Source organism: Helicoverpa armigera, chromosome 28, assembly GCF_030705265.1.
Source record: "Helicoverpa armigera isolate CAAS_96S chromosome 28, ASM3070526v1, whole genome shotgun sequence".
Classification (NCBI taxonomy): Eukaryota; Metazoa; Arthropoda; class Insecta; order Lepidoptera; family Noctuidae; genus Helicoverpa; species Helicoverpa armigera.
Window position 1 is genome coordinate 1,193,133 of NC_087147.1, and position 16,864 is coordinate 1,209,996.

General features: G+C 35.1%; 2 protein-coding genes across 3 annotated transcripts in view; both read left to right on the top strand.

Annotated features, from left to right (window-relative positions):
• The first annotated feature begins 1,116 nt into the window (after positions 1-1,116).
• On the top strand, positions 1,117-14,780 carry LOC110378000 (uncharacterized). Of its 2 annotated transcripts, none has more exons than XM_064042296.1 (10): positions 1,117-1,425; positions 3,197-3,344; positions 5,032-6,170; positions 7,179-7,353; positions 8,144-8,316; positions 8,758-8,981; positions 9,776-9,940; positions 10,543-10,669; positions 11,069-11,155; positions 11,805-14,780. In XM_064042296.1, the coding sequence occupies exons 1-10, from the start codon at positions 1,351-1,353 to the stop codon at positions 12,366-12,368; spliced, it is 2,877 nt and encodes a 958-aa protein (XP_063898366.1). In that variant the 5' UTR covers positions 1,117-1,350; the 3' UTR covers positions 12,369-14,780. The 2 variants fall into 2 exon arrangements, with proteins under 2 accessions (XP_063898366.1, XP_063898367.1); XM_064042297.1 differs by having other exon boundaries at positions 7,179-7,347.
• An 881-nt stretch (positions 14,781-15,661) lies between these two features.
• The window catches only part of LOC110378002 (ryanodine receptor), a 163,501-nt gene continuing 162,298 nt past the window's right edge, over positions 15,662-16,864 (top strand). Inside the window, exon 1 of the mRNA XM_064042448.1 lies at positions 15,662-15,923. The gene's annotated coding sequence lies outside the window, so the exon portion shown is untranslated. The remainder of the gene's footprint in view (positions 15,924-16,864) is intronic.

The following is a 16,864-nucleotide window of genomic DNA, read 5'->3' on the forward strand; positions in this document are numbered from 1 at the left end:
TCAAAATTAAATAGACATTGAATCGCAATAGCAGTTTTAACCATATCGGGTATTCTGCTACTAATAAAAGACCAATCGTATTCCAATGACATTCGATTGGTATGCCATTTGGTCTATACGGTAGTTTGCTCTACAATCATATTGCAATTGTAAATCATTTACAGACAATACGATTCATTATTGAATCACAGAAATGGATAAAAACGTCTGTTTGAAAGTAAAAATAGCGGAATACCACATACTCTTTAATCGTAATTGAGTCGTGATTGGATCTCAGTCGGATGTGAATCGTATGTCACTTTTATGTAAAATTAGTAGAATCGCGTCCGAGCAATGTTGTTCGTTTACTGCTGGGCCTTTTTTGGAGTTACCTATGGCTATATTTTGTAGGCTGTTAGATATTCGGCATTATAAAACTATGTAGCTTTCTCAGGACGTAAAACACGTAGGTCTGCATAATGCGTAAGTATAATATAAACTGGATAGATAGGTATTATTTATTTCTACTTAGTTATTTATTGTATTGGCAGATGGTAGAGTTCCTAGGTAGTTATAGGTAGATAGTCCCCGGTCCCTGACTACTGCTATTTGGTGGATACTTTCAAGAACACGCAAGGACCATACCTACTTAGTAGAAGGAAGTTTGCTATTATATTATCAGAGTGCTCATCACCACTACACTACCTCACTTCTGCTTTACGTGGATATCTAAAAATAAAAGCGCAGTCATGTTTGACGCAATATCACATTTGAAATTCGTAAACATTGAGAAATCTCACACTTTCGACATACCTATGTAATAAGATAAATAATTTTTTTTTTTTATCTACATCAAAAGTTTCAGATTTCTGCAAGTAACGAAACGTTTTGCTCTGGGTTGCAATAAACAACGTTTTTCTTATGTAGAAAAGAGTTGTTAAGAGATGTTGGCAGAAAAGAGTATTTTGGAAAAATACATTTTATAATTTAATATTTATCTACATCCATCTACATTCACGGTAAAATCTTAAATTAATTGAAGTCATTATCGTTGCGAAAATAAATCAATAAATTAAATAAAAACTTTAAATCGAGATCCTACTACTTCCTCATGGTAGTTTCGAATCATCATTGATGTGGCCCACGAAAATAATTAATTTGACGTTTTCGAGTACTCAAGTCAGCTGAACAATGCATTTTATTTATTTTTCTTTGTAAAAAAAGGAAATTAACTCATCTTAATAGAATCGCTTCGCTGATCAGTACTGAAAATGTTATGTTCTATATTTAAATTGTGATTATTACCGTGATTTGTGCTAATACAGTGCTTGTAAACCTTTGTTATTTTTTGTCATAAAGATTACTTGAGGAATGTTTGGCAGACCTAGGTGTAGGGAATGGACTCCGCTGGCCACCCAGCAGCTGCGATTACGCAGCTTAATACAGGTATTTATTACTTAAATGTACTAAGAATTCTCCTATAAGGATTTCTCGAAGGTTTACTAACAGACGCCTACGCTCTCACGGCATGAATGCGTGACAATATTTTTATTGTCATCAATGACATTATTAAACTATTAATTCATTGTTGTTGAGCAGTAAATATCATTTGGAACACTCGTATTTCAACTTTTGTCCATAAAGAGATGTTATCTTAATACCAATGGCTTTAAAATTCGTTTTTTTCGTAGTTTTCCTGGTACCTATATTAGTTAAAGTTAACTTTTAGGCCACATTATTAAGTATGTTGTTTTTAAAAAATATGATGAATATGAAAGCTTATAAAACAAAAAATTTAACTATGTAATTACTATAAATTAATTTTGAGTACCTACCTTGTAAATCTCCTATATACCTGAATGTTCTTATAAGATATTATATTAATTTGAAATTTGAATCTATCAGTAGGATCAACATATGTTATTCATAGTGTTTCAAACCTATCTGCATTGAGTGCACATGCTGATTAACACTCAATCCTTCTCTGTGTGAGAGGAGGCCGCAGCCCAGCAGTGGGACAATAAAAAGGCATCATCATCCTCCGAGCCTTTTTCCCAATCATGTTGGGGTCAGCTTCCAGTCTAACCGGATTCAGCTGAGTACCAGTGCTTTACAAGAAGCGACTGCCTATCTGACCTCCTCAACCCAGTTACCCGGGCAACCTGATACCCCTTGGTTAGACTTACTGGCTTCTGACTACCCGTGACGACTGCCAAGGATGTAAAAAGAATAAAAAGGCATATATGATGTTTTTAAATGACATCAAGTTGTTTAAATATTTTAATTAAGAGAATGCATAGATAAGTCCATCCGTTCAAGGTCAAAAATTAAAAATAGCAGGTGCAATTTAAACACTTGGCTTGAAAAATTGGCTTTAGATAAGAAATACAGTGATATAAAATTGTTTTGTCAATATTGTGAAGTAATGCGTATACAATTGGTATAGTTTATTGCATTGTTGCAAATTCATTCATTACCTGCATTCCGAGGGTACTGTTTCTTTGAGTTTCTGTGACTGCAAAGTTTTATCAAAATTAAGTAGTTTTAGCATGAAAGATAATACATATAAAGACTCACATACTTATAAACTTGCATATAATAAGTAGGTTTACCATTGATGCATTCAGTCCTTATATGATTGAAATCAAAGTTCTGATTCAGATTCTGTTGCTTGCATATCAAGTAGAAAAATTATGCAACTACACCGTTTTTATAATGAAGTGACTATTTGCATTAAGCTAAATTCACACTGTATACAATAAATATGTAAATAGGGTATATGTCATACCCAGTGTTTTGTCAGTTGATATAATTTATTGTTCAGACTGTTAAATGTACATGTTTTAATTTAATTATCTAGACTGTATGTTCTGTTTATGCCAAAAAATAATCATCAGCCTAACCTTTTCCTAAACTATGTTGGGGTTAACTTCCAGTCTTACCCAGATGCAAACTAGTACCAGCATTTTACTAAATGCTAAAAATTTGCCTACATGCACTTGGGGTTTCTGAGATCAATCAATAACCTTCATCATCTATCAAGCCGTTTCCCAACTATGTTGGGGTTGGCTACCAGTCTCACCAGAGTACAAGTGTTTTATAAGGAGCGACTGCCTTTTCAACCGTGTAGGTAGACAGTTAATGACTGATCTACCTCAAGAATAGCCATTTTACATATTTTTGCCAATATTTTAAAATATATTTTTCTAATTTCCAGATAGTGGGTTACAATATCCGACCACCTGAATGGTGTACGTCTCCGTGCAGCTTCTATCTGACACTGCATCACACTACCATGTCGGCACCGTTCTATACCAGTGAGAGAATTTGTTCTCCGCACCCAAAGTGGAAGGAGATTGACTCAGGTACAAAAATAAATATCTCTTAAACTATGTATAAGGTGAACTCCTTACATAATACACAAAAAAAATAACATCTGAATTGAGAATGTGATGTCATTTTTTCGAGTCTTTTCAAAAAAGTTCTCAATCTGTCAAGTTATATTTTAAGTAGTAGAGAAGTTAAAGTCCAGTCTGTATAAATAGGCCTTTTCTCGTCAAATGACGTACATTCATGAGTCAGATCAAAAATTTGATTGAACCACTCATAACCTTTATCTCTAACATAACAGACATAAGTAAATCGTAACAGTTAAATTCATAGTTCATAATTATATGTATATTGTACTAATATATTAAAAAGGGAATTTTTTTTGTTTGTTTGTTTGTAGTTTCGGAGCCTTTACCCTAAAACTGATTTGAAAAAATCTTTCACTGTTTTAAAGCTACACTCTTCCCGAGTAGCGTAGGCTATATTCTATCCCGGCATGGGCAGTAATTTTACGGCGGGAAATTGGCTTGTCATAGATATTAGTAAAACAATAAACAAAACATGGAGATTAAACAAAACAGTTAAACAGTTAATTTGTTGATAGAGTGACTCATTTCACTATTACAACTGACGGAATGTGTGTCAATCCTTATCATGCGAATTGCTGAATTAATGTTCTGTTGTTCAAAACTTGGTGTAAAATTTAATAGGAGGCCATAGTTCGTGCGTTATTTTATGACAAGTTTAATTTGGTTTATCTACAACGAAAATAAAAACTAAAATGTTTTTAGTTAAATCATTTTGCATTTTTTTTGTGTCCACTTAAATTCTATTCAATTTAGTTTAGGTTTTCCATGCTTATGGTAAATGCAGAACATTTTTGTATGTTACAATTTATGTAGATTAGTTGAATTACAATAAACTGTTGAAAATAAGGCCTGGACACATGATAAAGTTGAATGACCTATGCGGGTCTAAAATTAAGATAATTATGTTTATTTGTATGAGTCAGTTACCGAGTTGTTAAAGTAAACGATGTTATTATCCCTTTTTGTAAAGAATGTTTTAAACAACTGTTTAATGTCTATTGTTTCTCAAATTAACTGCTTATTTTTTATCTAATTTCTCAAAAACACACGTCAGTACAAATAAACCTCTATACTATATCATAACAGAACATCATTCACACACAACAAAGATATTATTTACCAGCCTTATCAACTAGCTATTAGGAAATTCTATCGCGTCACCATTGACTCATCAATTCACGTCAGACCTCGTTGGCGCAATGGTCACTATGCCGGAATGCCGAACTGATAGTTCTGGGTTCCATTCCCGGTAAGGTCAACTTTTGTGATGAGCATGCTTGTTGGCTCTGGTCTAGGTGTTATAATATGTATTTATAAGTATATAATATACTAGCTTTTCCCCTGTGTCCCGTGGGAACTACTGTCCGTACCGGGATAAAATATAGCCTTTGTTACTCGTAGATAATGTACCTTTCTAATGGTGAAAGAATATTTAAAATCGGTCCAGTAGTTTTTGAATTTATCCATTACAAACTAAGAAAGTTTTCCTCTTTATAATATTAGTAGTATAACTATAAAGAATATGTATTTTATCAGTAGTGTTAGCACCCATAACACAGCTAATAAATAGCTTACCAAAGGCTAACCGCCCGTGTGTCGCTATATTTATTTATTTATTATTAACTTGTTACAGAATCGACGCATCGTATGTCGTCAACCAATGTCGTTATTCGTATTTGGTGCCACATATTACACCCCAATGACGAAAATACGAAACTACCCCAAGATACTGTTATACAGACATGGGGCGTTTACTTCAGTGGTCTCCGGTACATAGGGGCAAATCTAGCTTCCAATTTCACCTCAGACTGTTTCAAAAGCAACACATTAGTTCTACAAATGCATGGTGGCTACTTCTGCTCATATAAAAGTCTCAAACTAGACGTTATGCCACCAGAAAATGAGTTGGATCCTGGTTCTTTATCTTCAGATTCCTCTGGTAGGACCAATCTATCCAAAATCAATTTAGAACCTAAACATATATTGAATCATAAGTTAGGTAAAGAATCGAGGTCCATTTCTCCTAGTAAGTATAGTAGGAAGTCGGATAAGGAGTATTCGAAAAGTCACAGTCCGGTCGAAAGGGGGTTTCAGCAGAACTTCCCAACTTTAAGGACGTCAGCTAGCTTAAACATCGGTCAAAGTCAACGAGATTACTTTAGGAGAAGAGATGAAAGTTCGGAATATGGTAAAGGCGATCCAAACGCCTCAAACCATATATACGAACATTCGCCCGAAAATTTAGACGTTAAAGAATACACATCAAGCGTAAACTGTGATAATGTTTGTAAAAACACGACGAAAGAAGATTTATCTTGTAACGTAGACTTAAGTGAAACGGCAGAGAGTTATGACTTGAGAAATGAGGCGGATGGAGTCCCTAAATACAGGTATATGGCCCTTAACTTCCTAAAATCGGAAATAAGGCCGAGTTACAACGCGACGAAGCTGCAAAAATTGCATTTGCTTCAATACTCTATTAAGAAAAGGCAGGAGGCTGTGCAAGAAATTAAGGAGAGGATATATAAGAAGTCTGCATTGACAAGTGATGATTGGCCGTCTCAGGACGAGGCTGGTGATGTCAGGATGAAGTTCAAGAGTAAATCCCAGAGGAATTTGTTCTCCCCTGATGATGGGGATAGTTTAGATAAAGATAAATCTTCGTCACAAACTGATTTGAGTGTAAAGAATGGAAGGGTAAAGGAAGACCGGCCTGTGGTGTCCAATGGGCCGAGACTCACTCTAAAATTGAATGATCTCTTATCTTTTAAGGTAAGCAAACATATGTTTTATTTATAAGCTTATTTTATACATAGAAGTGTAGTAATCTGCGATTAGAAAGGATTTTTATTTTATTTTGAATTATTGCACTATCGATGAGCTATCACACTGCGTCAATTGATAAAAAATCGAAATTTATTTATCAATTTCGTTGATGAATTTCCCAGGAGGATCATGCCCATATTAGTATGGAGTCAAAAGTCAGCAACGCCATGCAATGCCCAAATTCCAGTTCTATGTCATACGATAGCTTTACAGCCATATTTGTAAGATATCTAGATTTAATATTATATAAAGCACCGATTCAGAAGATATTGGACATTAAACATGATAAATTCCCACTGGTTTTTTATACATTTTATCGTTTATAGACAGCATTGCTATTAGTTTTTCACTAGGAACTGCATGATCATCATGAATTCATGACTTAATTGTATGTTATTAGATAAACATGTCAGTTATTTGAATATATTGTATACAGTAAATGAATATATACATGGGCCATAGGACGAGATTACAGACCGTAATAAATAAAGCATGATTGAAACGATGTCATGTACTGCAATATCAACAAGAATGTCTTATTTTTTTTTATTTTTTAACCGGTGCTTTTTAAGACTTCAAATTATCATCATAATTCTAGTTTTTATTTAATAGGGCTATCTTGTAATATACTTTCTCTGGGCGTTACTGGGGCACAGATGGGCATGGTCCTTTGAACAGGAAAATGACTTAATAATATTTAAAGTAAATATCTATCTTATCATAAGGCCTATAAGGTCGGGCCCACCACGGCCTAGGCCTGCCGGAGCTGCGGGATTGTTCGCGCGAGCTACCGCGGCCCTGGTACATAAAGGGGTTAAGAAGGAACATGATGGGTTTTAGTCAGTAAGAGTCTGACACACAAAAAATGTTCCACAATGCATTTTCGACCTTATTCGCCTATAATAAAGTACATTATGTATTTTTCTCTTCTTACATAAGTCCTTATTTTTTCAGTCAAAACCTTCGCCTTTTCAACGAGCAGAACACGTAAGGCTAACAAAACAATTGGAAATCTTGAGGTTCAAGCGAATTATATTATCAGATGAAAGAGATAGTAAACTTACAAATATAAGAAAACTGAAGGAAAGGCATGCTAAACTGTTCGAAGAGAATCAGGATGTTGGTGAGTGTAAGGATGCATTTTTTATGGTCTTATGGGTCATTGTATGAGCCGTTATGGGTTGTTAGTCTTTTGTATGTATTGGGTTGCCCGGGTAACAGGGTTGAGGAGGTCAGATAGGCAGTCGCTCCTTGTGACGCACTGGTACTCTCAGCTGCATCCGGTTAGACTGGAAGCCGACCCCAACATAGTTGGGACGATTAGATGGGAGATGATGGTCTTTTGTAATATGTCTGCTAAGTATTGGAGGCTTTTCTGTGTATATTGTAACTTGTCCGTCTGTACCGCTTTCACGCTAAACTACTGAACCGAATTAAAATATGTATTTGATACACCAATAGTCTGAGCCTGAGAAAGGATACGCTAGATTTTTTCCGGGTGTGGAAAGCGGGTTCCTTGTGATGCGGGTATAATGGCGGGGCTTGTGTTCTAATATTTGTTGTTGGGGATAATGATTTTCAGGTTACATGGTAAAACATAATCTAGAGACCAAATTAATTTCAATGTATTTTCTGTGTATCCATGAACGAGACAAAATTATAATCAAGCTAAAATAAAACATTTAATTTTGCTCAATTTTTTTGTTGACAACTACGTTTACCGCCATTTTTGGTCCCGCAAACGGATTTTTATAAAACTTATCAGTATTTTAGCTTATACAAAGACTAATGTGTATGTTTTATCCGGATGCGGAAAAGACACTTCCTCCAGGAAGCTGGTGAAATCTAGTTATTCCCTTAAATATGGTAATTACTAGATATAATTAGCCAAAACATCTAAACTGCCCCAAATATTCCAGGCACAGAACTAATGCAGAACTACCACTCGCTCTCCCGTCGAAATGACAGCGTCAAGGAGACTCGACAGTCTTGCTCCGCCGTGCGAGAGCTAGCCGCCTCCTCACACCATTCACTCTCCGCACAGAGGACTGAATTGCTGAGGCAGTTGCATCAGATATTCTATATAGAACAGGTAAGTCGAAAAAATGGTGAATATAGAACAGGTAAGTTAAAAAAAATGGTGAATATAGAACGCGTAAGTCCAAAAAATTGGAGAATATAGAACAGGTAAGTCGAAAAAGTGGAGAATAAAGAACGGGTGAGTCAAATAATTGATGAATATAGAATAGGTGAGTTAAACAATGGTGAATATAGAACGGGTAAGTCAACATTGTGAATTTAAACGGGTAAGTTGAAAAATTATTGAATTACTTTCCCGTAATGACACCGTGAAATAAATTATCGCAAGTATCAATTTGTAATTTCAAGTCAACAGATAGATGGGTTATAGAAATCAGCGGTATATAACGCATTTTATGATGATTCTGGAAAAAATTAAGTGTTCTTATCGACCTTTTTTCTAAAACTCTGTAAACCTACATATTAAAGATCTTAAAATCTTCATTTTTTACAGAGGGACGCAACAACATGGACTATAATCGGGGTACCTCTTCCCGTTTGTGGTGACGAGTCTCCCCGAGGCACGAACCCTATCTCCGACTCCGTGGCTGCCGGCTTCGCGGCTCAAGCGACCTGCCTAGCCGCTTCGTTGTTACATCAGCCCTTGAGATATAAGATAACGCTACTGGGGTCGGCTAGCAAGATCTTGGATATAACGCCTGATTTGCCTGATCCGAAGTAAGTTTCTATTTTGTGTGCGAAAAGTTTATAAGTTGATGAATATTTAAAAAAAAAATCTTATTCGTTCATGTAAGTCGAAAAAATGCTTTTCTGAGCATTTTTTAAAGTTCTATTAACTATATCCGAATATTAGCCGAATGATACACCCCAACTATCTTAGAATATCCCCCGTTCATATAAATCAGTTTAAGGACATAATTTGTGCCGAGTTTACCTATATAATATAATAATATATAGAAGTCTATAGAGAGAAGGCTATGTTCTATAAGCTTTTTCACTTGAAAAAATCTTTCTTCTCTTGTAAGAATCTATATTTATTTGATTTGGTTGTGGAGTTACTAAAATACAGGAGACAACCCCCAAAAACGGCCAGCCTTCAAACTTCCTATGTGTTTTTGGCGGGAAAGAAGTGGCGCAACCACTGACCTCTATAATTACACACTGGACCGGCTGTTCCGTACGTTTGTCAGCAATTTTTTTGTGCCCATTTGAAGCGCCAATATCGTCTAAGCGAGTGTCCACAGAACTAATTTTGACGTATAATTTCAAATGGCTGTGAGAGACGTGTTTGTTCATTGGTTCACTGTTAAATAATTTTAGTACCACGAACACTCGCTACGTCTAACAGCGCCAAAATGGCGATTATCAAACGGGCACAAAAGCACGTTGACAACAGCCTGTCCAGTAGTAAATATTGAGGTCAGTGGGCGCAACGCACTCCCCAGCGACATATATCTGTTTTTTATGAATTTTAATACAAAATTATAAATCATTGACCTTATATTTTTCAGTATACCACTATTCGCCCGAGGCGGCGACATAACACTATTTCGCTACGCATTATTTCTGCTCAACAAGTGTATCGGCCAGCTGGTCGTCGGCCGAGGCTTGCCGCTGAGCGATATTAGACCGACACTAGCTAATCTACAGAGGCTGCTTAATAGTTCTGCTAATATGTAAGTATTATCTATACTAATATTGATATTATATAGTGAGATATAACACTTCCTGCTCAACAAGTGTATCGGCCAGCTGGTCGTCGGCCGAGGCTTGCTGCTGAACGATATCAGACCGACTGGCAGACAGGCTGCTTAATAGTTCTGCTAATATGTAAGTATCATCTATAGTTATAAATATAGATAGGCCGTTTATTGAAGTTTTTAGGCTACTTTTTTCATGTGAGGGTAGTAGTTCGTCGGGACGTGGGTGAAACCGTTAACATAAGCTGGTTTCATTTGTAAGTATCACGCTATAATAAGGTGAGAGGAGAGAGTTATATGAGTATGTTTGATACTGTTCCATGGTCATCAATATATCAATTTGATCCTGCTAAATGGCTGGATAAGTTTTGATTCAACAGTTTGGTTGACAAAAGAACTAAACCGTTTTCAATAATAATGTACCTATACCTGCTACTCAATTTGACAGAATTTAAAATGACATCAAAGTCTGTTCAGCGTAAGATAATTACGTCAAACTAAAGACCCCCTTTTTTGAAGTCTGTTATAAATGTAACACAATAACAGTCTGCCATACTAAATTAAACTCTATTTCACAGGTCGGATACCACAAAGTTGTTCGGCTCCTACCGATGGCTGGTCGACAGTCAGTGTCCTCGAACGCAGTCACTGAGAAGTCTCGTCGCATCAGAGCGCTGCAAGTATCGACAGTTCAATAGATTTAAGGTATGTATCAATAAATAAGTTCATGTTTGACACTATATTGAATTGTATAAGTTGTCATTTAATTATAATTAAATTGTAATAGACAGCTGTGTTGCTGGAAAGTTTGTTCTTCACCACTTCTTCCTCCCAGCCATAACACTAGCTAGGAAGTGGTGAAAGGGGGCGTTTTGGGGGTGCTGTCCTTTTGTAAATTTGACGTGAAAAAGTGCTAAAAACTAGCCTACTTTCAATAAACGTTTTTGACTTTGACTTTGAAAAGTTTTTGATGTTATTTTATTTAAGAAAACTGACGATGCAGTTTTATTATAAACTATATAGATTATCACTCAAATACTATTTATTTTCAAAAACTTCTCCTCTCCGCTTTGTTATACTAATAATCAATTAATTATTTCACAGGACGCCGTAGACGGCCAATCCCCGCAGTCGGCTATGAATAAAAAGCACAGACATTCTCGCAGTGTGGGGAGTTATCATGATGATCAGGTAAGTCTTTAAAAAATTGACTTATTCTTCCAAAAAATCCAATAGGAAGTTTTTGGTATCGGTTGGGATATGAAAGGACATTTTTACAGAAAAATACTTATTGAATCTAGCCACAGCTGACAGTATAAAAAAGTCTAAACTGACAAAATTATTGTCTTATGGTCTCATTACAAAAAATACTAATTTAAGTATATAGCATATATTTTATCAATAGTTTTTCGGTATTTTAATCCGTGTTAATTCGATTATTAGAGTGATCACCGTAATTCACAAATAACAATCACCGTAATTCATAACCTTTTTACTATTTTGTGTTTTTTTTTCGTCTAATTTTTCAGTGTAAGTCATTTTTTTGTTACATTTCTGTAGTTAGTCATGTCAATAGTTTTGTAGAATTTTCCAAAAAATTGCTAGTAGCCTTGGAATTCCGATTTATCACAGTACATAGACAAATAAATTTAAAAACTTGTTACTTGTTAGATATAAGTATTTAGATTGCATTATTTCATTAATTAGTTATCTGGTAGTATGTACCGTAAACACACATTTAAGAGATCAGAAATGATTTCAGTATACTTTAATTAGGTGGAGGTTGGTCTCAAAATAATCGATATAATATTAATTAATTATGTCGATATATTACTTACAGGAGCTCCCAACACTAGAAGACTCAACCACATCGATAATGGGCAGCGAATCCAACATATACAACATGAAACTAACACAAGTCGACAACTCGGACTTGACCAAAAGCCTCAAGTCTCACAATTCTGACTCAGAAATACTCAGACTGAACGAAAACGAACAAAGTCAGACCAAAGTAGTGTTTACCTTAGGCGATAATTCAACTATCGATGTTAGCCAGCAACTTGTAAGATTATCGACAAACAACCAAGATGAGTTCATCACATCACTAGTTGGAGAAAATGTTAAAAAAATATGTACAGAAATTACAGATTTTTGCTCAGCTGACAAAATACATGAAGGTTTAGACATTGCTAAGCATTTAGAATTAGATTTAGCAAAAAGTGTTGAAGATATCGATATAGCGGAGTATTTAGAGAAAAAAGCAAGTACGGAAGACTCGACCGTTTGTGATGAAACTTGTGCGGAAGTAGTAGATGTTATTGTTATACCGAGTGCCGAAGCTATATTGGATACAGGGCAAACTAGTATTTTAGAAGTCGATACTACTCAAAATGATACAAAATAGTCTGAAAGTTTTTTTCTGATTGAAAAAATTGTTTATTTGAAATTGAATGGTACTATTACCTCACTATTTTGATCTTATCCTAAAGTGTTAATCTTGGACTTTTAGTATATGAAAAGTCATGTAAAAGCAATTTATATTGAAATACTAACTTCAATAAATACATAGATTTTTCTATATTTACTAAAAGGATAATATCAATATAATGAGCATGGAAATATTGAAAGAAATAAAATCGATATTTGAAAAGCCAAATTTATGACAGAATTCGTCCAAAATCAAGATTTTTGGGACATTTTTGTTTTATTAAAAATATATGGTTGTCAAGTATGTGATAGAATATCCTATGCAAATGACAATATTATAATGAATTGAAAAATTAATTCAATTTTGACCAATATGGCGGCCATGATGTTAAGTAGGTTTTGTATGAAAAAATATTTGTTAAATACCTTAACTTATTTTCACATGGTTAGTTTTGCAAAATTATTTCATTACATCCCTACTAATATTATAAATGCGAAAGTTACTCTGTCAGTCTGTCTGTTACGCTTTCACGTCTAAACCACTGAACTGAATTTAATACAATTTGGTACAGAGATAGAGTTGACCTTGAGAAAGAACATAGGATAGTTTTTATCCCAGACTTTGAAGAATTCTCTTGGAAACGCGATATAATCGAACTCTACGCGGGCGAAGCCGCGGGCGGAAGCTAGTGAAGCTATATAATGTTTTTTTAAGACTTACCTAGAAAAATATTCTAATAGATTCAAGTCTATTAGAAAATAGTCTGATTTGTAATCAGCATTATTTAGTTCAAGACTCCTTCAAAACTCAATTTATTTTTCGTTAAAAACTGCATGCTTTTCTTTTTTTCGGAAAACTGTTTTAAAATAAGAAATTCTCCATGAATGATCCATGATCAATTATACTGCCATTTACAACAAGCCCAGTGATGTATGCGTAAAATATCGATGTCGATAAAATGTGTCGATGTTTTGTATCGTAATTGAAAACTGGCTTTTATTATAGATTAATTTCCCTTATTTGGTATTTATCTATAGATTATTTTCTGTTTTGGGTATGCACAGCTTTTAAGTATCTATAGAGCAGTGTGTTTCCCTTCAAAGTTTTAATTTAAACTAGTTTATGTACACACTCGCTTTTAATAGTGATGTCCATTTGTATCTTTCTTATGTCGATAAGTTACTGTAAGCCTGGCATAAGTTTTATGTTTGTTTCAGTCGATAACATATATCGATAAATTAAATATAGGTGAACGATGAAAAACCAAAAGCATGTTAGTCACATTCACTTACATTTGTATTGTCTCTATTTTATTTCCTTACATAAATATATGGAAACCGGGATATACCTTAACCCTAGTTTACAGACTCTAGTGATTATTTATATATTTTAATACACCAGTCTTATGAACTCGTTCATAAATAAATACAAAATCGGGACTGAAAATCGGTTATGTCACAATTAAATATTCATCGATAAAATTATCGATATCGGTGCTAGACCGTGTCAAACACTAGATGATGAATGATCATCATTTGCCTAGCCTTTTCCCAACTATGTCGGGGTCGGCTTCCAGTCTAACCGGATGCAGCTGAGTACCAGTGTGCCACAAGGAGCGACTGTCCTATCTGACCTCCTCAACCCAGTTACCCGGGCAACCTGATACCCCTTGGTTAGACTGGTGTCAGACTTACTGGTAGATGATGAATGATTGATGCAATAAAAATGTTAATAAGAATCATTTTGTGTTCATTGTTCAATGATGAATCGAAAAAAAATAAAGAATAATGGTTTGCCAGAATCCAAAAGTAAAAAGACTTTAGAAAAAGTTTTTTTGCGGATTCCATAATATATGTGACCCATCTATATCTTGGACTTGGTTACGCCTTAACTTCAGTGATGTAGATAAAAAACTTTCAGCAATAATTTATAATCTAAGGTTACAGGATAATTCCTACTTAAATAACAATTACATTTTTATCCAGATTTTGTTGAAATTAAAATCTGAATTGAAGATTATTTCCCGCGGTTTCTCCTGCGACCCGTGTAAACTACTGCTAGTACCGGGATAAAATATAGCCTATGTTACTCGGGAAGAGTGTAGCTTTTCAACAGTGAAAGATTTTTTACCAACAAAAAATGTTTCCTCTTTATTATATTAGTATAGATTTAAGAAATTTAATTTTATGTTAGTTTCCTTTATCCCGTGAACGCCACTGAAGTTAAGTTTTGTCGAAATAACGAAATAATTCGTATTTAGGTACATCGTGCCTATGTAATGTCTTGTAAAAATGTATGTAAATTGTAAATATATATTGGATACTCTACTTGTACTGCGTCTTTCATGATCGGCTGTTGTTATAATTAAATATTTATTTCAAGTCTCTATGTACTGTTTTATTTCCTCTTATATATCTGGCTATATACGCAACATGAGGGAGTGTCAGACTCGTACTGACTAAAACCCATCATGTCCCTTCTTAAGCCCTTTATATGTTACCGCGGCGGTAACTCGCGCGAACAATACTGCAGCCCCGTCATTTTCTCTATCGGTAAAACCTTAACCAAATATTATTTAAAGTTGCTGGACAATGGCCCAAACAAATATTTTACATCGCTTAAACTGCCTGCCTGTGACCGATTATCGGTGGCCGATTTTTGTAGGAAGAAAATACAACACCAAAATAGAGCAACGCACTCGTCCTACAGAGTCGGTCAGAAAATCCTAGTAAGAACGTCGCACAAAAAATCGGTCCGATTATATTATATGTCCTACTAAATGTCGGACACAGGCGGGCAGCCTTACCGAGACTCCCAATAATATATGCATAGTAGTTTGTTTTGACAATCCCACCCACTTTTCTTCAAAGCAGAATATTGAATGTAAAATTCGAAATTATGTAAACTAGCGTACAATTTTCCATGTCTAACCTCTCATACGGATCACATGTGTGCCAACTGGAATCATTATAATCTTTCTCATATTTCTTTAGGTATTTAATATAACTGTGTATATGCAATAGCCGAAGAAATATTTCAAAGCATTGCATAATTAAAGCAATGACATTTAAATTGTATGTTAGCAATAAACTCCCGGGTTCGATCAAGTGTTTCTCAGTCAAAATAAAGACAACTGACCAAAATCTATAGAGCTCCGGCTAGGTATAGAAGCCCGCCATTTTGTGTTGGATACCACCAGAAAAAAGGTCTTAGTAAAACGGTCGGTATACAGCCCAGCAAAAATATAAATAGAACGCCACCGGCACGCATGCGCGTTCTCGATCTGTTCTAAATTCAAATAGTCCGGCGCTCGAGCAGCCCGGACGTTCGAAAATCGGATTTTAAAATCCAAATTTCGAAATTCCAATCCCGAATTCGACTGGAAAGGCCACCGGTTGGTACGTTTCGTTTATAGTACGTGTGATTATTCGAATCTAGAATCTTGTGTTGTGAACGGTGAAAAATGTGTGAACAGTGCGTGCAGCGTTGATTCCAGAAAAAAGGATTTATTTGTGCGTTTTGGCGCATGTGGTGAGTACAATTTTCACTTATTTCCATTTTTAAGTTAAATATGAATTAGAAAAAAATACAAAAATATTTGAAAAAGATCAATTTATTAAACTGTGTGACTCAAAAAATCTAGAATAAAAGCTCGTTACATAACTATAAATATTTCGTTGCCCAGGCAATATATTTAATTCGGTAATTTGGCTGAGCGCCGGCTTACAATGCTAACCTGTAGGTCAACTAATTAATGTATTGATAGCATATATTAAAGTGCTTTGACACTTGATCTGTACAATTTAGTCTTGACTGCCAATATGGAGTCATCATCATCATCTTCCGAGTCTTTTTCCTAACTACGTTGGGGTCGGCTTCCAGTCTAACCGGATAACTGCCAGTATGGTGTATGTACAGAAAAAACCGACCAAGTGCGAGTCGGAATCGCGCACGAAGGGTTCCGTACCATTGTTTAGAAAATGAGCAAAAAAATCACGTTTGTTGTATGGGAGCCCCACAAAATATTTGTGTTATTCTGGTTTTCAGTATTTGTTGTTATAGCGGCAACAGAAATACTTCATCTGTGATTTATTTAAACTCTCTAACTATCACGGTTCATGAGATCCAGCCCGATCTGTCACCAACAGACGGACGGACGGACAGAGGAGCGAAAACAATAGGGTCCCGTTTTACCCTTTGGGTACGGAACCCAAAAAGAGATTTTTTAACCAAGTATATCTTAACAAGGGCAAAATTTCACTGGGTAAGTAATCAATGAATTTCTTTGGTACGTACATAAGTAGGTGTATTTGTTAATGACACTTCTTTGCAGTAAAAAAAGGAAAGCTAATGATATCGCATTTCTATTACCGATCTATCTTTTGTTTTGCCATTGCAAAATGTTTGGCACAATTCAACAGCATCATCTCTCATCGCAGAACCATGGATCGATTATGAAAATCCAAGGCTAG